The sequence below is a fragment of the Onychomys torridus genome, chromosome 14, assembly GCF_903995425.1.
Source record: "Onychomys torridus chromosome 14, mOncTor1.1, whole genome shotgun sequence".
Lineage (NCBI taxonomy): Eukaryota > Metazoa > Chordata > Mammalia > Rodentia > Cricetidae > Onychomys > Onychomys torridus.
The window spans coordinates 20,304,119-20,328,209 of record NC_050456.1 but is presented as its reverse complement, the minus strand read 5'-3'; the positions used below and the strand labels follow the sequence as shown (position 1 = coordinate 20,328,209).

Sequence of the window (24,091 nt, the reverse complement as noted above, 5' to 3'; positions counted from 1 at the left end):
TTTGTTTTTTGTTTTGTTTTGTTTTGTTTTGTTTTTTTTGGAGCTGAGGATTGAACCCTTGGCCACTGAGCTAAATCACCAACCCCTAGAGGATGATTTTAAGCATGCAATTAGAACTGCTTCAGAAAACATATTGTATAACATGAAAACACTGTTCAACTTCTTCATTGCTTCTTTCCCAACACTGTGAACAATGCCCTTAATTTATCTTATATTTAAAGACCATAAATTCAGAACCACAACCTTCTCTAGCATCTATATCACTATAATTTTTTAATACATATTTTTCAGTTTTATCCCTTTTAACTTTGTGTCTGTAGCCATGATGTTAGTTTAAAATTAAGGAAACTACTGAATTTACCACATTTCAATAAAAAGTGCTATATTTAGCCTCTTACCAGCACATCATGTACCAGCGCTTGGTATGTCCACGTGTGGTGTAAAGGCGTCGCCAGATCGATGTTTCTGTCGACAAGGACTAGCAAGGGCCTTTGGAAGCTGCAAATGTGTCAGAACATCATGTAAACTTGACAGCAATGTACACATTCTCCACTGTCTACTATTTCTGGTGTGCCGTTTCGGTATGAGCAGCTGCTATCAGAGCTGTGTAACACTTAACATTTCTACTACAGTAAGTTATGGTCATGAGCCAAGGCTTAATGCTGGATTTTAAGTTTTGGAGAAATTTCTTAAAGGAAAAGATCTATATAAACTACATAAAATTTATAGTATAATTTTTATAGTCAAACTGCTTCTCTGATATAAAGTGCAGATTTTTGAAAACAACACCACCACAAAGGAATAGGTATTGCCTGACTCAAGGAAAACAGCAGACTCATATAAATTTGTCCAAATGTTTGATAGTTTCATAATCTGAAAATAGCATTTTCCCCCTATAAACATAAACACAACATCAAGAAAGTAGATTCATAAGGAGGGCTTCAGAGACTCTACCCCATTAATGTGAAAAAATGCAGACACTTGCAACAGCAGTAACTATCCACTTAGTGGACAAAGACATGCCAGTCCATGAACTGCTCGACTCCGTTATCACAGGTTAGGAGTAAGAGCCAACGGATGCAGTCACCTGCTTACTGGGTGTTACTAAGTGCTAGGGATGTCCTGTAGAGGTATCCCTGGACTAGGAGCACAGGACACTTTCACATGTCACCTCTACCCGCCCACACGAGCTGTACAGGTCTCCTCCTGTACAAGGACCACATCAGTACCTCTTTACCCCGTAGGTGTAAGTCCATGGGTCTTCCTACCTGCACTGACTCAAGGCCAAAGTCAGAGTCAGTGACTTCCTTACTACTGACTACAGTTTATCATTGCAGAGTATGTGGAAAGGGAGGAAGATGGCTCATGGCAGCGTTTCTCAACGGTGACACGACTGACATGGGAGACTACATCATCTGCTCATTATGGTCTGTCCTGGGCATGCTAAGTCTAGCACTGTAAGGTGCTTCTTGACATGCTACAATACACACCACTGGCTTCTGGAAGCACAGACCTGGTTAAGACTACTAAACATGTCTCCAGACTTTACTGCATGTTTGCAGGCAGCACAATCAAGACGGCTGGTAACCACTAGTCTATAGTTGGATTTAAACATATTTAACACCCATCCAACAAGTTGCTAATTAAAATAACTCAAAATACATTCAACAAACTATAATAAAATGCCATAATACTGCGGTGAGACCAAAGCTAACCTAATAAAGCAGTGCCCTTTTATTGGTTTCTAGGGCACACAATACAGCATGGAAAAAAGGAGACTATTAAGTAAGGCATGAGAAATAATCAGTGAGAAACTGATGTTTCCACTCTGCTTAATGAGAAATTATATGAGTGATACTTAAGACCATCAAGGAGGAGAGGAGGGCATAAGATACTGGAGCGCTGAGATGGCCAAACAAGCGAACACGGAGCCAGTGAGAGCAGCAGAGACAGCAGCCCACAAGGCTCAGAAGCCTCAGAGTCACAGCGCATGGACAAGCAGAAGCAGCTTTCACTGCAAGAGGACAGCTATGCTACAGACATAATTTCCGCCCCGATAGGTGTGGCGAACATCTGTAGGTAAGAACTCGCTTTACAAAACTCTCTCTTCTATAAATAATTCTCAGGCACGCACTACAGTGAGTTTCTTTACTTCTTTATGCCAACAATGTTTACTACTGTTAAAAATCAAACTGCACTCTACTATACAAGGATTTTTATTTCCTTCCTTCCTTCCTTCCTTCCTTCCTTCCTTCCTTCCTTCCCTCCTTCCTTTCTTTCTTTACCTATTTGTTTGTTTAGGTTTTTTGAGACAAGATTTCTCTGTGTAGTTTTGGTGCCTGTCCTGGAACTCACTCTGTAGACCAGGCTGGCCTCGAACTCACAGAGATCCGCCTACCTTTGCCTCTCGAGTGCTGGGATCAAAGGCAGGTGCCACCACCACCTGGCCTAGACAAGGGTTTTTAGTAGTCCCACTCAATAGAATTTGACAGTCAGTAATTTTGGCATACTTGCTCATGCTGAATGACTGAAATACCTTGCAAGTTATTAGTGTCTCAATGTGAAAATGGGGACTATAGAAATGTTCATTTTTCTTATTACTAAGAAGATTACTGATAGTTGAAAGGAAATAGCTTGAAACCTTGAAAGCCATGTAAACAGAAAGCCTTCTACAGATGCAAGTGAATAGAGACATTTCTAATGAAAGAAGAGAATTTCTATTTGGTATCTATTTATGCTTCAATTTAAGTCAAAACCTTGATTCTGATACCAGATCAAAAAGTAAGGAGTTGTTCCCTTATGATAAAAGCATTCTTATCACATAAAGAAATCAAAATGAAAACTAAGAGCCACACACACCTTAACTGGCCAGTCCCAAGCGGGTCACCTGTAAAGAGGCTGTTTCTTGCATCTCGTAGATTTTCTCGAAGTTTCTTATCTAGTTTCTGAAAATCAAATTTTAGATGAACTATTACTACTTTATGTTATGTAGGTAACTCAATGTTTCAGTTACATAATCAAGAAATTTGGATTTTTTTTTTTTACAAAGTAATTCTAAAATCTAAATATTTTAGCATTTAAACTATTTCAATAACATCATAATTTGCACTTTAGAAAACCAATTTTTTTAAAAAAAATGTACTTCAACTGTAGCTAGAGAGTCTCTCTCTGGGTCCCGCCAAGCCCTTGCAGTCCCGCAGTCCACTTATAAAATAATCACTCAGAAGCTTATATTACTTATAAACTGTATGGCCATGCCAGGCTTCTTGCTATCTAGTTCTTATATCTTAAATTAACCCATTTCTCTTAATCTGTAAGTTGCCACGTGGCTCGTGGCTTACTGGTATCTGAACATCTGCTTCTCATGACGGCGGCTGGCAGTGTCTCCTGACTCAGCCTTCCTGTTCCCAGCATTCTCCTCTCTCTTTGTCCTGCCTATACTTCCTGCCTAGCTACTGGCCAATCAGCACTTTATTTATTAACCAATCAGAGCAACACAATCACAGTATAGAGAACATCCGACATCATTCAACCCTGGTATCACTAATTAACATTAGTTTTCAGAATGACCACCACTCTCTTAAGGCTGATCTGGAAGGGTGGGAATAAAGCAACACGCGCAGGGTACGGAAAGCCCAGGTTATTGAACTCTGTCTTTCCATGCCATGCACACTGTGGGTTGGTAATTATTTTGGTTCCCCTAATCTCCCTTTTAATTTTTAAAGGAAATTTTCTTTAATTCAACATGGATACTAAAAATGTGTTTGTTGCTAATAAGCACTTGCTAAAAGAAACTGAATAAAGAATAATTTTGAGGGAAGGTAAGTGTAAAATAACATGTCAAAGTGCATGTCACAAAGTGCAGCGAGGACCAGAACAGCCGTCGTAATTGGCAATTTTACTCTACTACAGAGACATGCACAGGGAGGCCTTCCATTGGGGGGAGGGCCCCAAAGTAACCACGTATCTGCCATTTGGTACTTCACATACAACCCCACTAGCCAGACTCCTTGCCAGAGGCATCTGACACACTGAGAGAGCAGTTCACATGGTAGTGTGTCCCCGGGGCCGAGACTACTCACCACTGCCACCATTTCTGCGGCCGTCCCTCTTGAGCAGCGGATGATGGGAACAGCACCTATTTAATAAAAACGTTAACAAGGATCTTAATTAACATGTATACTTTAAGTTAGCAGATGTGAAGATGTGTACAATTTCAGGCTAGACACAAAGGACTTGAAAATCTCAAGAGTGAAAACAAGGTTTCAGAAACTGATCTTCTCCGTACGAGATAAACAGAGCCAGAAGAGCAATAGTTTGGTGTGGAGCTGATCGACGCGACTAAGATTTTCCATGGATGGACTTAGTCAGCATTTGGACTTCTTATGTAGTTTCAAAGGATGAGTTAACCCTCTAATCACAGAAGTTACTTTAATTTGGTTCAAAATGAAGGAATAAAAAAAGTTTAGGGATAACAACAGTTTGGGACTACTTTAAAAAATAATTTAATAGTAAATGATTGCTATCCTTTCGTAAAACCAACTTAAATGTTAACAGCATACACATTCTTCACTAATGTGAACTAATCCTAAATGTCTCTTTCCATGATCATGTCAACCCACTGGACCTCCCAATTTCTTTCTTTATGATGCAGTAAGTGGTTTATCTAAGGCTAAACCCCTAACTAGGAAAATTTCAAGCATGTTAAGGAATAGAATGCTTTCTGTGATCTTCTTATGTTGCAATCTCAGCGCTTACTTTCCAGGGGAAAGCATAATGTCAAGTGAAAATGTGCAATACTGATTAATTTTTAAAAGCCTCTCTTCTGATGGCCTGAATTATGCATGCTTGTCATAAAAATTTCAAATAATACTCAAAATGTATAAATTCTGGCACACCTGTATCTTAGCCCTTGGGAAGTTGAGCCAAGAAAATCAAGAATTCCAGACCAGGTAGCCTGGGCTATATGAGATCCTGTACCTCAAAAGAACCATCCCCAACCACAAATAGCAAAAAGGAAAAAATACAGAATTAGACAGCCATCTGGGCAAGGACGCTGCAATTCCAGCACTCAGAAGGCAGAGGCGTGATGATGGAGCTTCAAGATGAGCTGAAGCTACGTAGGAAGACCTATCTGTGAAAAAAACAGACAAGCAAGCAAACAAAAAAACCAACAGGGCTGGAGAGATAGCTCAGTGGTTAAAGGCACTGACTGCTCTCCCAAAGGACCCAGGTTCAAATCCCAGTACCCACATGGCAGCTAACAACTGTCTGTAACTCAAAGATCTGACCTGCAGGCAAAACACCGATGCACATAAAATAAAAGTAAATTAATTAAAAAAAAGAAAAAAGAAAAACAAACAAACAAACAAACAAACAAAAAACCAACAAACCAATGACTTCCTCTGATTGTTTTCTATTTACTGTTTAGTGTGTTTTAAAGCAAAATTGGATAGTAACAGTGTCTTGAAAATTATTTTTGGTACATCTTTGTTCCAATCTAGTGCTTTAAAATGTGACTACCACTACTTGTTAGCAATAACTTTCATGAATGCAATACCCATAACCGTAGGCAAAAGTCTGGAGAGTGTCTAGGACAGCAGAACAGAAGGATAATATGTCTGTTTAATGATTACAGGTCATACACTTGCAGTTTTCTTAAAAATGAAAACACACAAAGGCTGGAGACGTGGCACTGGGTGTACTGCTTACCCAGTACAACCCTGGGTTGCATGCTCACCACTGCAAAATTTAGTCAACCAGCCAAACAACCAACACCCAAGGATACAGGTAAAAACTAGATGGAGGTAACACTCTTGAGAAAATGGAGATACATGGCCACAGAGAAATAGTAAACAGACAATAAGGGGACTTACAGGGTCAGAGACCAAAGATCTAAGTGTGGGGCTAAGATGTAAAGGGGGTGGATCTCTGCAATGAAGGAGCCCAAGAATTTGTACAAATTCTCCTTCTACACCTGTCTTAAGTCCTACACTTCAAACGGTTTCTCTTCTTTAATATTTCCACTTGTGGGAGAGAGAGTTTTATTAATCTATGAGTGTCATTTTACTTAAGAGGGTTTAGGTATGTATAAAATCAATTTTCTGTCAAAAAAAAATTACTAAAGTATAAAATTATATTTTAGATAGTAAACACACTATAACAGAAGAAACTGTAGATGATTCAGTGAAATGGTAAGTTTTAAGGAGCAATGCAGGTTAGCATTTCGTGTAAAGTGCAGCATTTCCTGGAATCTTTTGCACTTGCCTTGATAACTATCATGTATAGACCTTTCTACTCAGAAGTATGTTTGAGAGCTTTCATGATGGAAACTAAAAGACAACTAGAAGGTAGCCGATAACAGGTTGGAACCATCAAGAAACCACTTCACCAGTACACTAAGGAGCTGCAACTACCAACAGTATCTAAGGAGTTAACCCAAAGGTCTGCTGGGCTGGGTATGGTGATGTGTGTCTGTAAGCTCAGCGCTCAGCACTTGGGAGGCTAGCCTAGGGTAGATACATAGAGAGGCCAGCCTGCGCTTATGAAAACTCATCTTTAAAAAAGAACAAAACAAAACAAAACTGAATGCTAGTTCATACTGTTATTAGAGGAAGTATTTTATATCAGTATTATAGAATGTATGCTTTATCCCAACTTTAGAGAACTTCTCTACATTCAAAAAGGTTAAAACAGTATTATAGCCAGACGTGGCAGTGCACACCTTTAATCTCAGTACTGGGGAGGCAGAGGCAGGCTGATCTCTGTGAGTTCAAGGCCATCCTGGTCTACAAACTGAGTTCCAAAACAGCCAGAACTATGGAATGACATCTTGTCTTAAAAAACAAATAACTGCAGTGTGTAATATTTCCAAGTGAGTTACTGAGTGATTAGTTACTTTGAAGGAACAGACGAATTTAAAAACGTACCTAATGTAACAAAAAAGCAGAAGAGGCTGTCAACAATAGTGTCCATAACAGTTTCCATTTCTGTGTCTGTGATATCTGGCCGATTGATAGCTAAAATAAAGAGAAAAAAACAAGCAATCAAAATTTACATCTTTATTAATCTTGCACATATATAACAACATATAGATACCAATATGAATTATAAAACAAATATAAAATGTGATCAACATAGGAGGAAACTAACTGGGCACACTGAAGTATCTAAGATCCGAGAGGAGAAGACAGAAACAGTCATTCCACCAGGCAGTATGAAACCCGAGGAAATACACTGTCGCTGAGGTGTTAGACTGCCATCCACCAAACCGATGAAACAGTGGGATGAAAACACTTGATGAACAGTGACTCTGGGCCATTCTGTCAAGCACATGAGTGAACTCTCTGCAGAAGCACAACCCTTGGGTCCTAAACGCCAAGCTCCATGTCTATGATCAAGAAGCAACCAGAGCAGTTGCAAAAGTCCATCAGGAATGCCCACCTGACTGGTGACTTCCAGCTTCCATGTCTCAGATGATCTCCATTTGACTGAGATGTGTCCTTACTTTATTGGGTAAGGATGTCAGCATCCCATTAAAATTTAGAAGTAAAAGCCAGGCAGTGGTGGCGCATGCCTTTAATCCCAGCACTTGGGAGGCAGAGCCAGGCGGATCTCTGTGAGTTGGAAGCCAGCCTGGTCTACAGAGCAAGATACAGGACAGGCTCCAAAACTACACAGAGAAACCCTGTCTCAAAAAACAAAAACAAACAAACAAGCAAAAAATTTTAGAAGTAAAAAGACAGGAATGCAAATTCTACTGTTACTGTGTAAGTATCTGAATACTTAAGGAACTTCATATTTATTAGAAGTTTAGTTATTTTCAATTACTTAACGTTCAGTAGTTTTTTTTTTTTTTAATAGACTTATAAATTTGCCTGGACTGGCTGAATCACTTTTAAAAGAAAAAGGAAGTATCAAATTTATAAATGTAATGGTAAGCACTTAGTGGAACTTAACAGTAAATTGTTCTACTAAGCTTCATAAGCAGGACTGACTGCAGACTCGTCTGGGCAATTTAATTGGTCAGGAAAAAAATGAAAGATGCTTGTTTTTGTTTTTATTAGATTTATAAATAAAATTGCTTTTTTTTTTTTTTTCCAGAGCTGAGGATCGAATCCAGGGTCTTGCGCTTGCTAGGCAAGCGCTCTACGACTGAGCTAAATCCCCAACCCCTATAAATAAAATTTCTAAGTTTAATGTAAAGGCTAGGGAAGCTAGGTTTCAAACACAAGGTTAGGTGCTAAATAGTCTGAAAAGTAAACACACTGCAAACAGACTTCTGTGAATAAAAACCACCACCAGAATCTCACAAAAGCCCAAGGATGGTGGTGCAGACACCTGTAAGTCTTTTGGAAGCCGGAGGCAGGAGGAGCAACACTGATGTCAGCCTGTGCTACAAAACAAGACCTTGTCTCCAAAATATATATACAAAATATATATACGCACTTAAAATTTTTCTTTAATTTCAATAAGAAAATATATTAGGGATATCAATTAGCCAAAAGAATGATGTTGTTGGCCAGAATTGAAATAAGTACAGAAAAGTAAAGTATGTTATTCTGTCTAAGGTCAAAGCACTAGATAGTTAACTTCCCCTGCATGGAAATACTGTCTTATTAGCATGAGGGAATCACTCCGTGCACGCTCTTCTGGGGATTCCTAGCAGGTCAGAGAACTGGTACTTAACTGCATTACAAAACCAATTTATTATGTCTTATTTATCTATGACATAACTTAACCTGAGGCTCTTTTCTGTGTACTTTAAGACACACTGCTACTAACCAATAGGAATCACTATTTTCCCCCAGAACCACCACTCATTTTGCCAAACATTACAATGACTTATTTGTGATTTTACATACCACGATACGAAACAAGCTCCTTATTTTGATTACACAAGACAAACATGTCATCTTCCAAAGTAATAAAATTGAGATACTGGTCAAAAACCTAGGAAAACAAAAACAAAAGGCTTATGCAACAACCTTACATTATAGCTATACTAAAATTTAGTTTGGCTGAATAAAATGACAAAAATAGGAAAAATTATAATTAAATGCAATAATTAAAAAGTATACCAAGTAGCAGGATGCCTACTTATGTAAATATAGAGTTAAGAACAGGAGCTGGCATGGACTCTGGCCTGTCAGCTGGGGAACATGCATGGGACCAAACTAGGCCCTCTGAATGTGGGTGAGTTATGTGGCTGGATCTGTTTGGGGAGCCCCTGGCAGTGGGACCAGGACTTCTCCCCGGTGCATGAAATGACTTTTTGGAACACATTCCCTACGTGGGATACCTTGCTCAGCCTTGACAGAGGAGAGGAGCTTGGTGTGTGGGACTTTGTTGACTCCCCAAGGGAGGAGTGGATGAGGGGGAGATAAAGGAGGTGGGGTGGAAGAAGGGGATGGAGGAATGTAAAATGAAAAAAAAAAAAAAAAAAAAGAGGAGCTGAAGAGACAGCTCAGTGGTTAAGAGTGCTGGCTTGCTCTTCCAGAGGACCTCAGTTCGGTCCTAGAACCCACGTCAGGTAGCTCACCACTGTCTATGACTCCTGCCCTCTTTTGGCCTCCACTTACTCCCACACACATGTAGCATACATTCACACACAGACACATAAATTAAAATATGCATTTTTAAAAAGGGGGTTAAGAATAATAAAAACAAAAAACAAAGAAACAAAACAAAAATATTTTAAAACAATGAAAACAAATTTGGGGCAATAACAGGAGTAACATTTCCAGAAAACAAAATTTAGACAGACGTAAAAAGTAAAATTGTGGTTGTGATAAGAATGTATATCCTTTTGAAGGAAAAACCACAATTTAGAGTTCTCTACTCTGTAACCTTGTGTTCTGTTTTCTGCACCAGCACTTTTAGAAATGCACCAGGGAAGTCACTGCAGTTCAGTACAAGTACAAACTTAAAAAGACTATCAGGGGCTGGGCAGGTGGCTCAGCAGTTAAGAGGCCAAGCTGTTTATCCAGAGGACCAGAGTTAGTTTTCCTGCACCCACTTCAGGTGGCTCACAGCTGCTTAACTCCAGCTCCAGGAGATCTGATAACCTCTTCTGGCCCCTACATGTGTACATACATACAGACACATAAATAAAATTTTAACAGTATTCTAAAAAACTAGCTGAAAGATACTAAATTTAGCTAAAAAACTAAAGACAGCTCCTATGATGCTGTATGAAAATAATGAGAATTCGTAAGCAACACCACACAGGAAGAAGTCTTAAAAGGTACTCACAAATGGCAATGGGTGCTCTCTAAGCCTAAGATGTACTGAGGGTATCTGCAACTGTGTACTTCATCCTTCCTGTCTGTCTATACCATCCTACAAATGTACTTCATCTTTCCTGTCTGTACAATCCTACAACTGCACTTCATCTTTCCTGTATGTCTATACAATGCTACAACTGTACTTCATCTTTCCTGTCTGTCTATACAATCCTACAACTGTACTTCATCTTTCCTGTCTGTCTGTACAATCCTACAACTGTACTTCATCTTTCCTGTCTGTCTATACAATCCTACAACTGTACTTCATCTTTCCTGTCTGTCTATACAATCCTACAACTGTACTTCATCTTTCCTGTCTGTACCATCCTACAACTGCACTTCATCTTTCCTGTCTGCACAATCCTACAACTGTACTCCGGGCCCTCTCAAAATTCAAGGGGCACACGGAACGGCAGGGGAAAGCCAGGGGTTGACTGACAGTGTGCTTGTAACTGAAGTGGGAGCAGACTAAGATGTCACCAGAATGATGGCCTGCTGCACACTTTCATCCTTCTAGGACACTCCGAGGTTGTGGGACCTGCTTTCCTGAGTAAGAAGACCTGAAGATGGCTGACAGTAACGATGAGGGACGAAACAATGTCTACATAAGCACTGCAATGTGCAACAAAATTGCCAAATCTTTCTAAAGTGAGCCACAAGGATCCCTGGAATCCCAGCCTGGCACAAATCTCAATCTGCCTTTCCTTTCTGTCTCACAAGTCAGTGAGGAGTAATTCTTCTAGTCCGCTTTATTTTTCCTCCTTGAAGTTAAAGACAATTCAAGTGAACTTGTTTTTTGTTTTTTGTTTTTTTAAAGAATTAAGTCTAAACATCTCACAGGTGCAGAAGTTTTTGGACACTGCTGAATTCTGTTGAATTTTACATTGACAATGTTCTCAACCAAGGGACACTTACCTTAGCGACCTGTGTCACTGCACTAGCGGCCAATGCTGCATTTGCAATATCTTCCAGTTTACTTCTTGAAATCGCAGAAATAAAATTTAAGTAATAGGATTCATAGAGCTGATTTCGAAGATCCTATAAATACAATCAATGTGTCACTCTTAGAGTAGAAAGGGCACTATGAAGAGAAAGGTCTTCACTAAAAGCTAGGCTTTGGAGCATATGACGACACACATTTGAAAGACAGGATTATAAATGACAAAAAAGTACTCTATAAGAACAAAGTACTGCCATGACAATTACTTGGCCACTGAAATTTACCTTAATAATCAATGTTATAAATAAAGCACATTATCAACAAAATCCCATTAGCTACAATACAGTACAAAACTGACTGGCATCTCCAATCTGCAGTTTTCTTAAGAATACACAGAAGTACACAGCACTATGTGGTAACCCCAGATCCAAGCACTCAGGTGGAGAGGATACCACAAATGTGTGGCCTGCTGAGGGCATGGAAAACCCTGCCTCAAGCTGTTTTATTTTAAACCCACAAGTAGCTAATATACTATCTAACATAATTAAAGGTGATTGTATTTGGCAGACATTAACTTGTATTCCTTTGGTCATATAACACAAGAAGTAATTCTTTCATTCCAAATACTGACTCTAGAAGTATTTATTCTCACTCAAAAGCAGAATTTAATTCATATAATTTCTTATTCAGTTTTTAAAATACTCTTAAGACCCTAGGCATAGATACCTAAATATTTCCACAAATATAAGATGTAGTAGGCATTTTCAAGCATGTATGTGTGTAGGTAAGACTTAATGTTATCAAAATTCGTAAGTGACCAATTTCAAGATGTATGACTGTGAGGTGGAGCATGTGTGAGGACAAGGCTCAAGCGAGCAGTGGTTTAGAAAGAGGAAAAGGGTGCCCATGCTTAAGTGGACAGAGCAACTGCTACTGGGAACCATGCTTTCACTGTCGGAGAAAGGAGTTCAGATTCATAAAGGAAGAGGGGAGATCCAGGATGACTCATCTGTTAAGGAATCAAAATGGTTTTGGAGGTATTTGTCTGGCAGGTAATGAGGAAAGCTGAAGCACTGCTAAAACAAATGCACACGTGAAAGTACAGGTGTGCACATGTATGCATGTGTGACAGCCTGTTACAGCGAGTGTGTCTAGTGTTCGGACACACATATTCCTATCTGTAGAAACTGACCAGGTCCTTAAACAGGACCTGAATCTGAGGCTCGCACAGACTACCAGATGAGACTGGACGCGATCTCATGTGGGAGAGTGAGGAGTGGTTACAGAGTGGCCTCACATTTCAGAGCACAAGGACACAAACAAGTAAAAGCCAATTCAATTCCCATGTATTTGAGCCTAAAGATGGCATTGGAAACAACATCATTTATTAAAAAACAAACAAATAATAAAGGGGAAAAGCTATATTCTAAACACTACAAAACATTATTAAAAGAAATTAACAAAGGTCTAAATATCCCACATTTGTAGATCAGATATTTTGAAGTTATTAGGGTTGTATTCCCAAACTGATCTACATCATTGGTTATCAACCTGTGGGTCTCGATCCCTTAGGGGGTCACATATCAGATATTTATATTATGATTCATAACAGTGGCAAAATTACTGTTATGAAATAGCAACAAAGCAATTATACGGTTAGGGTCACAACAACATGAAAAACTGTATTAAGGATCACAGTATTAGGAAGATTGAGAACCACTGAAGTATAGATTCATCAGTCACTTTTAAAACCCTAAGTGGTTTCTTTACAGAAAGTGACAAGTAATCCTAAAATTCACTTTAAAATTCACTTTAAAATTCAAGGGCTCAGAAAAGTCAAAATAATCTTGAAAAGTAAGCACAACATTGGAGGTAACAATTTCTCAGTTTCAAAACGAACCTCCAAGACAGAAAAGTCAAGAAATATGGCACAGGGATAGAATAGCCACAGTGACATGGGATGGAATTCAGAGTCCAGGAAGAAACTCACACATCTGGTACTTACAGGGCAGCTAACACTATTCACCGAGGAAATAATCCCTTCAATAAGCAATGCTGGATGAATAAGCAAAGCAGCCACATGAAAGAGAATCAAGCAGACACCTATCTAATACCCTGAATAAAAATCACCTCCAAGTGGGCTTAAGGTCTAAATATAAGGGCCAGAAGTATAAAACTTGTCAAAGAAAACATGGGACCAGGTGGTTCTTAAATATGACAACAGCAGGGCAGTGGTGGCACACGCCTTTAATCCCAGCACTCGGCAGGCAGAGGCAGGCCGATCTCTGTGAGTTCGAGGCCAGCCTGGGCTACAGAGCGAGTTCCAGGACAGGCTCCAAAGCTACACAGAGAAACCCTGTCTTGAAAAACCAAAAACAAGCAAACAAACAAAACAAAAACAGAAAAAACCCTGACAACAGTAGCATACACAGCCAAAGGAAACACTCAAACTGGATTTCATCAAATTAGTCATTTTGTGTTCCCAGGGCACTAACAAGAGGGTGGGAAGACAACCTACGGACGGGGTGAAACTACTTAACATGTAAGCCTGACAATGTCGGCACACTTAGGCCTCTAAGAAGCTGGGCTTGCTGGTGAAAGCCTTTAGTCTCAGCACCAGGCAGCAAGGCCAAAGGACTGCAAACTGGAGGCCAGCCAAGGGCCACACTGTGAGTCCTTGTATCAAAAAAGACCAGAAACTAAAAAGCACGCTATCAAATCGATGGTTAAAAAGACAATCCAAGTGAAGAGCGGATCAGAGCGGTGCATGCATCCAGGGTGCAGACAGTTCAAGGCCAGCCTGGGCTACATGAGACCCTGTCTCTTTTTCTTTTTTTAAAGGAGTCAAGGACATAAAGACATTTCTTCAAAACTGTGAAGTAAGTATGTTAAAAGAGGCTTACTACCATTAACCACAGAACTGACATAGAAGCTGTAGTGGGGTTACCACTTCATATCCTTTAGGCCACAGATAGTGCAGGTAGGGCACGGAGACACCTGATGCTTACACAGCTGCTAGGGACAGGAGATGGGGCCGTTACTTCATCATTTCTAAAAAGGCTAAACACAGAGTTATCATTCAAATTCTTTGAATTCCTTTCCTGGGTACTTGATGAAGACAAGAAAAATGAAAACATGTCCAAACAGAAACGTCCACATAAATTTTTATAGAAGAATTACTCATGACAGCCAAAATGTGGAATAACCTAAAATGGATAAATAGACTTGACATATCCACGAAAAAGAACATTATTCTATCATAAAAAAAAAAAAAAAAGCACTGATACATGTTACAATCTGGATAAGCTCTGAAAACACTGAATTAGGAAAAAGAGGCCAGATTACATGTCACATGATTCCATTCATATGCAATGTCCTGAATATATAAATGGGATAAAAACAGAAAGTAACCCAGAGACAGGCAGAAGAAAGGGTAGGGATTGGCCATGAAGAAGTTAGAGATACAAAGTGTCCTTTGGAGGTGGTAAGTATGTTCTAAAACTGACCTTGGCTACAGGAGCACAATTCTGTGCATGAGTTATATTCTACACGAGGGTTACACTGCAACAGAGCTGTTTTTTTAAAAGGAAGAGACTAGTGAGCAGAACCTCTTCAACTGGCTTTGTGCAGAGTAAAGGGGAAGCTAGGTAAATGAAGTTTAACATAAAATGTATGACCTTCACTAAAAATGGGAATGGCAGCTCAATGTGATGGTCGATAACAGATGTGACTTGTGGCAACACTACTGGCTACCTACCCAATAAACCGCCCCTCTTCCTTACAAAAAGAATCCAGATTTTCTTTGGGGCAGTAATAATCTAATTATTAACATCCATAGTCTTTCTCGCAGCTAACTACACTCGGTGAGACTTGAAGGAGTCCTCTGGGAGTTTCTGGAAAGACCTAAGTTTCCAGGTCAAACTCACCAGTCAGGACTGGCAGAGTTCATTTACACAGATTCAATATCAGCAGCTATATTGGTCTCCTTGCATTCATGACACGACACAGAGGACGATGAAAACGAACGGGAGGGTTAATCTCAGTCGTCAACTTGATGAGGTCTGGAACCATGTGGGGGATGGCCCTAGGCAACTGAGGTGAGAAGCCCACCCACTCTCTGGGTTAGAGTCTGGACCCAGGAGAAGGCAGAGCCGCCTGAGTGCAGGCATGCACCTCACTCCTCTCATGCTCTGGACAGCAGATACAATGTGACCAGCTGCCTCAGTGTCTGCTGCTGTGACCTCCCCACAAGGGACTGTGACCTCAAACCGAGGAGGGAAAGTAAAACCTTCCTGAGGTCTCTTCTGTCAGAGTGTTTACCACAGCAAGTGGAAAAGTAACTAAGACATAAAGGAACCAAGAGGATGGATCAAAGAGGCAGGGGACTTGCTTGGTGCACACTTCCTGGTCTCAGACCTCCTGTCACCTAAGCAAAGTAAAACCCTGACTTTAAAGCTAGTACAGCTATTTTCATATTTGTTATTGTTGCTTGTTTTGAGACACGGTCTCCCTATGTAGCACAGAGGGGACTCAAAACTTGACATGTAGCCAGGGTCTTCAACCAACAAGCCTCTGGCATCAACCTGATGCTGGGATTAGAGAGAGGCAGGTTCCACTAGGCTCTGCCAAGTTCTTTAGTAAGGTCAGATTTAGTATTGACTGATAAAATGCCTCTGCAGCCAAGAAATATGAATCTACTCTATTAAAATATAGTACCAAAAATCAAAGTGGAAGCTGGTAAAGGATTTATGATTCTCTATAATGAGCATCTAAGTTTTTTTTTTTAACATGAGGCAAGCAGCTGCAAGCTGCTGCCATCGAGTGTGACACCTAATTTTTTTTCTTTCTTTCTTTATTTATTATGCATACAGTATTTTGCCTGCATTATGTCTGTACACCAGAAGAGGGCACCAGATCTCATTCCAGATGATTGTGAGCCACCATGTTTTGCTGGGAATTGAACTCAGGACCCCTGGAAGAGCAGTTGGTGCTCTTAACCGCTGAGCCATCTCTCCAGCCAAGATTTTTTTTTAAAGAAAAAAGTCTGTTTTGACATTCAAACAATAAGATGATTTTAAGTTTCAGATAAAATAAGAATCCCTGATCACCTGGCACATTCTGTCAATATTTTCTTCGGTTGGCATCACAAAGTACACAGCAGGAACATCTGGGATCGGGTCTCGGTCTGAGTGCAGAAGACTAGAAGACAGAAACAGAACAACAAATCAGTTTCCCCTCAGGCACTTCTTAAAAAGACAGTTTAAAACAGTATTTCCCAGGCTGGAGAGATGGCTCAGTGCTTAAGAGCACTAGCTGCTTTTCCAAAGGACCTGAGTTCAATTCCCATCACCCACATGGCAGCTCAAACTGTCTGTAACTCCAGTTCCAGGGGATCCAGCATCACCATATGACGTACATGCAGGCAAAACACCAATGCACATGATAGAAAAAGAAATTTTAAAAAATTTTAAAGAGTATTTCTCAAATAGAAGTCTATAGGTCAGTGACTAGTGTTCACAACACTCCTACTGCTATTAGTTAATCTAGCCTTTTCCTTAGAAAGAGAAAGAAAAATCCACACCACTGGCATTAGCAACACCCATTTGTAGGATCATTTCTTTCTTTTTCTTCCCTATTTTACACACTTTTAGTACTTTGTATGGCCAGATACTCTCTTTTACCACCACCCTCCTTGAAGGACAACTAAATACATTCAAAGTCAACATCATTTTCATAGAAAATCAACATTATTTGCATAGATATACAGGGAGAGGGTGGGTGGAGGAAAACAACGTTGTTACCTTTGGAGGGAATGTATGAATTTAAGCACACATAGATTAATCACCATTTAAAAATGAAAATAAAAGAAAGCCGGGTGGTGGTGGTGCACACCTTTAGTCCCAGCACTCAGGAGGCAGAGCAAGGCGGATCTCTGTGAGTTCAAGGCCAGCTGAAAAAAAAAAAAAAAAAACAAAAGAAAAGTAAAAGAATTATTTCCTTACAGCTTGACATTAACTGCTTTTTGTTGCTTTCAATTTTCTGCATGATGCTGTGTGTTGAAACCAGGAGCCTGCATATGCTAAGGACATTTTACCACTGAGTTACATTTCCAGCTCTACTTTGCTCAATCTGTTGCTTCTGAAGAGAAAGCACAGGAAATCATCTAAGAATCTCAATGGTGACATGCTATAGTTTTCTCTTGGTGGTTCAGGGAATAATTTCACTTAACTGTTCCAATTTCACATTAAAAAACCATTCATCATTGTAACATTTTAGTTATGATGTTTATGATAGGAAATGTGGCTAGCATTCTAGGTATGTAACTCTTTAGTCATCTCTCTGTAATCAGCAAGAGTGAAAAGTGCTCATGCCGCCAGAAGAGATGCATTTAATAACCTCCCGTCTGTCCAGCAATGAGAAGTATGTGATGGCAGTCTTCTTTGCGTGCTGACTGCCCTACTATGTACATGGTAATAACCACCATTCGAGAAACCTGTGGTTATTTCCTTCAAATTGGCCTAAACCAGCTTTCAGAGCATACAATCACAGACGGATTTTATTCAGGAGAGGCCAGGCTGTCAGGGATTGTCCATGGCTCTACAGCCTGTCTATGCTCTGCTGACAACAGTTCTCTGCTTCCTCTGCTCTCAAATAAGCAGACTATCTTGTCATCCTTGGACCTGTGGGAGTTAGATCTCACTTCTGTCTGTCACTGCTGCTAAGACACCATGAGTTATCAGACAAACAGCACAGCACTAGTGGACAAACATGGCAGCCGTTCTGTTATTAACTAGTTGTCCAACTATGCGGCAGTCACATTTCCTGAACTATAGTCGGTTCACTAGTAACATAAAGAAGTTAAATACTTAGTAAGGTGCCAGTGGTAAGCCAGACATATTTAAAAGGTACTAGCCTAAGAACAGCATCAAGCTATCAAGCATCAAGACCACTTTAGTCTGTAAGAATTAATGTTAGCAATTTCAAATCTAACGTAAGAGGAGGGGCTGGAGAGATGGCTCAGTAGTTAAGAGCATATACTGCTCTAGCAGAGGACCCGAGTTTGATTCCAAGCTCCCATGTCAGGCGGTTTAAAACCATCTGTAAACTCCAGCTCCAGAGGATCTGAAGCCTTCTGGCCTCTGACAGCACCTATATGCATGTGTGTATAACACCACACAGACACACAGACATACACATACTTAAAACTAAATCTTTTCTTAAATTTTATTTCATGTGCATTGATTTTTGTCTGCATGTGTGTCTGTGTGTCATGTGTGTCTAGTTCCAGATCACCTGGAACTGGTGTTACAGACTATTTTATCTGCCATGTGGGTGCTCTTAACCACTGAGCCATCTCTCCAGCCCTAAAAATAAATCTTAAAATAACAAAACAACAAACAAATCAACATAAGAGGAGAATGGTGGTGCATGCCTTTAATCTCAACATTCAGGAGGCAGAACCAGGTAAGTTTCTGTGAGTTCAAGGCCAGTGTGATTTACCAGGGTCTGACGAGATGGCTCAGCAGGTAAAGGTGCTTTTGGCCAAGCCTATAGACCTGAGTCTGACTCTGGAACCCAAATGGTGGAAGTAGAGAAGATTCTTGGAAGTTATCCTCTGACCTCTACATGTGCCTACCTACAACCACTACACATACAGATAAATGATTTTTTAAAAGTAGAATCAACGCTACATAATATTCTAACTCATTACACAAAGGAAGATTTTAAGCTGATCAAAGCAAATTCTGATATGATACTCACTGGCAATCTTATATTATGAGTAAAATAGTATATTTCAATTAAATAAACTATCATAGAATAAAAACTGGTCCTAATATCACAAACAGACAAAACATAAGTAGGTTAAAACTCCATAAAACTGGATTCCTTTAGTACATAAGAGTACTGGCTTCTCTTCAGGTACAGTTTTCCTCCAGATGGTCTACCAGGACGTCTATAAAGTAGTGGAATTTATTATCAAACATATCAGACAATTAAACTTAGCAATCAAGAAGGCAAAGATTTGATGGCTATTACTTCATTTAGTCACTTATAATGCTCACGTTACTGATAAACCAATTTGGACTCTTAAAGCATATTTAAATTAGGTAAAATCTTTTAGAGGTTGAGGAATGCCAAAGAGCACTAGTTCTTTTTCTTCAAAGATCTTCAAGTATACTGGAAAATGAAACAAATATTGAAATTCTGGAATTACACAGCCTCAGAGTGAGACTATTTTTAACCTCAGAAAAAAGGTTACATCGGTGTTGTGACCTAACATTAATTTTCTCTGCAGACAGTCCTTCAAAATCTGACTTCAAGGTGAGCAAAGAAATCTCTCTCAAGAAAATGTGAAAGTAAATGCACTGGTAGAAATACGTTAGAACTCACAGATGCAGAGTGACCCCCATGCCTCTCAGCTCCTTCACAGACAGCAGAGGAGAGATGATATCTTGGCCAAATCTGTCATAAATGAGTACCTTTAAAGAAGTGGTTTGTTGAAACATCATTATTAATGAACAACCAAGAACCATATTAAGATAACACTGAAGTCAAGTTCATTTGGTATCATTACACTGAATTCTTTTCCATGTTCAGTTCAGTGCTTCCATCACTACCCAAATACCTACCTGTATAGTTATAGATTCTTTAAAACATTATCAGTTAGGTTTAAATAAAACAACAATTTTACAAACTTTCTATAAAATATTCTAAGTTTAAAAATCAGACTATAGAGTCTTTATTTTAACCTCTGATAAAGAACTTTGAACATACAACAAATTCATACTTGGCTTATTTTTTTCCCTAGTCCATATGTACCTTTTCTAAGACCATGTGAAGATGAGATAAAAACTTAGCCCCCTTTAAAACTAAGATATGGGGCTAGAGATACGGTTCTGTGGTAAGAGCACTGGTTGCTTTTTAAAGGACCCAGGTTTAATTCACACCACTCATATGGCAGTTCACAACCATCTGAAAATCTAGTTCCAGGGGATCCAAGACCCTTTTCTGGCCTTTGCAAGCACCAAGCACTCACATGGTACACACATATATATGCAGGGAAAACACCCATAGACATAAAATAAAAACCCTAAAATACAACAAGTTCCAACATTACAAAGACATTGACTTGAAACGCTAAGTCCCTCAGTTTGAGGCAGTGACTCCTATCTGTAACGGCACATTCAGGGGCTGAGGCAGGACTGCACTGAGTTTGAGGCCAGCCTGACCTACAATTCAAGACAATGTCTGAACAATACCAACCACAAAACCAAACAAAAACCACAAATAAAACAAAGTCCCTGAAAACAGAACTCCACTTCAGCCTGCTAACCCACTATTAGTTGGAGGTTGGGCTAACTAATGAGATCTTCAACGGTTGGCTGTCCAAGGGTCGTTATTCCGAAATGCCAGGAATCTCTTTAGAGAAGCCACAGTCTTTCTGCTGTGCCTCTAAGAGGTGCTCAATCTTTCAAAACTCCTCTCAATTTAAACCTTCAACATACAGTAGCCCCTTACCTGCACTGTCTACCCCTGCAGTCTGTTATCTGTAGACAAGCATGGCAGAAGACATTAAATGGAGGATTACAGTACTACACGACCCATAATGTAAACTGCTCGGAGCAGCATGACCGAGTTTGGCATGTCCGAGTCCACTCTAGCAAAGCCTCCTGCAGTTCTGCTCTGTGATGCCTACACCATGAGCGATCTCTGTGTCCAGTGTGTCTCCCACTCTTCAGTCACCCAATGCTGTCGTTATCAGACCTACTGCCACACTCCCAGTGCCTGCCTTCCAGTAACCTTGGTTTTCCTCTACAATCCCTTGAAAACACAGGAGCAGAGATGCTGACAATAGTTACTATTGGTAATTTCTTCTGTACTTAATCTACAAAGTAAACGTTACCACAACTACATGTGTATAGAGAGGGAGAGGTATACAGAGTCCCTAGATATTCTGGGGTTTGGTTCCAGGACCCTCCACGGTACCAAATCCTTGGATACTCATGTCCCTTCTACAAAATGACAGAGCACTGTACATATCCTACACAATCCTCCTGCATACTACACATGCTATGTACACAACTATATTGTCTAGGAGCTAATAAAGAAAAAAATATTCATGAATTCTAGTTAAAATATACTAGAAATTTCTTCCAATTACTACCATTTCAGGGCTAAGAAAAGGCCACAGTTCCCACCAAGGCAGCTCTTACCTTCCATACTGGTTCTCCAGTGCTGTTTTTAACATGAGGCACATTGAAATTCAACATACGTTTCAGAGCCACTGAAAAGAAAAGTTCACAACATCAGTTATTTATAGCAGGCCTCTGTTTTCTCCTCACTATAAACAAAATGCATAAGGGAATGCTAACAAAGCTGACTGATGGAATGACGGGATGTGTAAAAACCAGGGTTAGATCTTATACGGCAATTCCATCAACAGCCAACTGGCATCCACTTGGGAGCAAAAGCAGAAGGCACCTGTCCCAAAAGAAGCTGTGAAAACTTCAGAAAAAAAGCACTGCAGGGTCTGGGGGTATAGCCCAGCACACATGGGTTTGACCCTTGACATTGTGGGAAACAGAACTGACAAATAGAAACCTCACACTCCTGAAAAAGCACGTTTCTGTTTCTCTCAACAACTGCCTTCTATACACGCACCAAAAGAAACTGCTTTGATCATGAACTTGTAACAGCCTTAATAGCTGACTGCTACTGTTATCTACTAACTATTTGGCTGAAAGCATAGATTAAGTACAATTTTTATAAAAACAAAGATTATCTACAGCATGTTTAACTGCTTTATATGGAAACCCATTACAGTAGGTCTATTTTTTAATTACTCGAGAGTATAGGCCAATAAACCCACTGAAAGGTTATAAAACTTAATTATTTTATAGTCCTGGGGGAAAATGAGACTTTATAATGTAATAGATACCTAATAACTGAAGTTAACCATTTTCAAAAACCAGAGCAGTCATGCTTTATATGCTGCAGTACTTTGTGGTTTTTATTGCTCATCTGTTCATAGACCACAGTAGATAAAAAGCATTTTCTAAGGAAAATGAAAATCTACTATGCTGGTGTTACTTCTCTGTGTGTGCATATGTCTGTGTGACATTTTTTCCTTTTTTAGATATAGTCTCAGCAAGTCAGCCTCAAGTTCCATGTATAGCTGAGGATGACCTTGAGCTTCTAATGTTCTTGCCTCTACCTCCTACTGGGATTACAGACAGGTATGCACTACCACACCCGCTACTTTCTTCCTTCCTTCCTCCCTCCCTCCCTCCCTCTCTCCCTCTTTGTTTTGTTTTGTTTTTTAGAGACAGGATTTCTCTGTGTAGCTTTGGAGCCTGTCCTGGAACTAGCTCTGTAGACCAGGCTAGCCCCGAACTCACAGAGATAGGCCTGCCTCTGCTTCCTGAGTGCCGGGATTACCACCACAGTCCGGCTACTCCTTAGTTTTTATGTGGTGCTGAGGATCAGACCTATGACCTCCTTCATGCAAGCACTTGAAATTGAGATGGTCAAGCATTCAAGAAACTGTACAAATCAGGGATTTAAGTCTGGCTACCCATGGGAGGAGGAGGAATGCCTTCTGCCGCTCCTCCCATCAATGCCTGAGACAGGTGGAGGAGCTGGCCCTGGGGTCAGAAGAGTTGGGAGGGCTGTCCCTACCTCTCACCAGCTGCAGTACTCAGGAGAGGGGCCCCTGTATCTCGCCTGTGCAACACATAGAGCTGCCCCTAATTGTTCAGATGTGGGAGAGCTGACCCTGAGGGCATGAAAGCAGAACTGGCCCCACTCCTCGCTCCCTGGTGCAAGAGGTGAATTTGTCTGGGCAATGCTGGAGAGCTCCCCCTGATAGTAGAACAACTCTACAGTTGCCCTGGCCCACCCCAACATCCATCCCATCTGTGACCTGCTGGAGCACGTGAAGGGAACTGACATGCAGACTCAAAACTGTAGATCTCCACAACACAGGGCAACACCACGATGTCATTGTGGAAGAAACTCCTTCCCAGAGCAATTAAAGAGCCTAATGTCTACTGTACAGAACCACACTGCTCGGGATGACAGGACAAGTATAGAAGAGAACAAAACATTCAGGAGGAACTTTAAATCAAAAATGATAAAGTTAGGGTTGGGGAAGGGTTTTTGTTTTTGTCTTTTCCGGAAAATAAAAACAACCATCTTGAAGAATTTAAAGACCTTTGGACAAATAAGCATCCAAAGAAGATTGGAGAACTACTCTGAAAAAAAGTATTAATCTGACCTAATGTGATCTCTGAAGTCTCCAAAAAGATGATGGGATCCCACAACAATGATTCCACATAAACTACCATAACTCCACCAGGCTGACAAACACCACCTAAAGATCAGCTTTGGACTACAAACTGCTCAGAACAATTTCAAGATGGCTAGCAGAGATGATCCAGCCTCACAGACTACTCTATCCAGGACTTGAGACAAGCCCTGTACTTTCTCATTACCCTGAGACTGTACAACAAATAATACAATGGCTTCTCCCAGGACTTGACAATTGACCTAAAATGTTCTTTTCAGGAGCCCTTAAAGATGCCTTGGCCCCCACACAGCAGGAAGTAAAATGAGGAGGGGTGGGTGGATTTTTGGTCATTCAATGGGTTATGGATAATTGTCATTGTTTAGGGTAGTTGGTTACAAGTTGTTATTGTTAATGATCAAGAAAAAGGCTAAACAAAGGACATTAGATTCAGGGTTCTTGTTTTGAAAAGAAAAAAGGAAGATATAAATATGATAAGATAAAAGGTAGATTACAGAATCTACTCTGAAAAAGATATAGAAATGATAGAATAAAAGGGTAGATTATTGAATCTACCCT

The 24,091-nt window shown here is 40.1% G+C and overlaps 1 protein-coding gene across 2 annotated transcripts in view; it reads right to left on the bottom strand.

Moving 5' to 3' along the window:
- The window catches only part of Scfd1 (sec1 family domain containing 1), an 85,555-nt gene that overhangs the window by 53,970 nt on the left and 7,494 nt on the right, over positions 1-24,091 (bottom strand). For both annotated transcript variants that reach the window (XM_036205817.1, XM_036205818.1), the window contains exons 2-10: positions 21,441-21,511; positions 19,618-19,706; positions 16,335-16,425; positions 11,202-11,324; positions 8,865-8,952; positions 6,930-7,019; positions 4,083-4,138; positions 2,860-2,945; positions 399-498 (exon numbers count right to left, since the gene is read on the bottom strand). In XM_036205817.1, the coding sequence (XP_036061710.1) occupies positions 399-498; positions 2,860-2,945; positions 4,083-4,138; positions 6,930-7,019; positions 8,865-8,952; positions 11,202-11,324; positions 16,335-16,425; positions 19,618-19,706; positions 21,441-21,511 (794 nt within the window). The remainder of the gene's footprint in view (positions 1-398; positions 499-2,859; positions 2,946-4,082; positions 4,139-6,929; positions 7,020-8,864; positions 8,953-11,201; positions 11,325-16,334; positions 16,426-19,617; positions 19,707-21,440; positions 21,512-24,091) is intronic.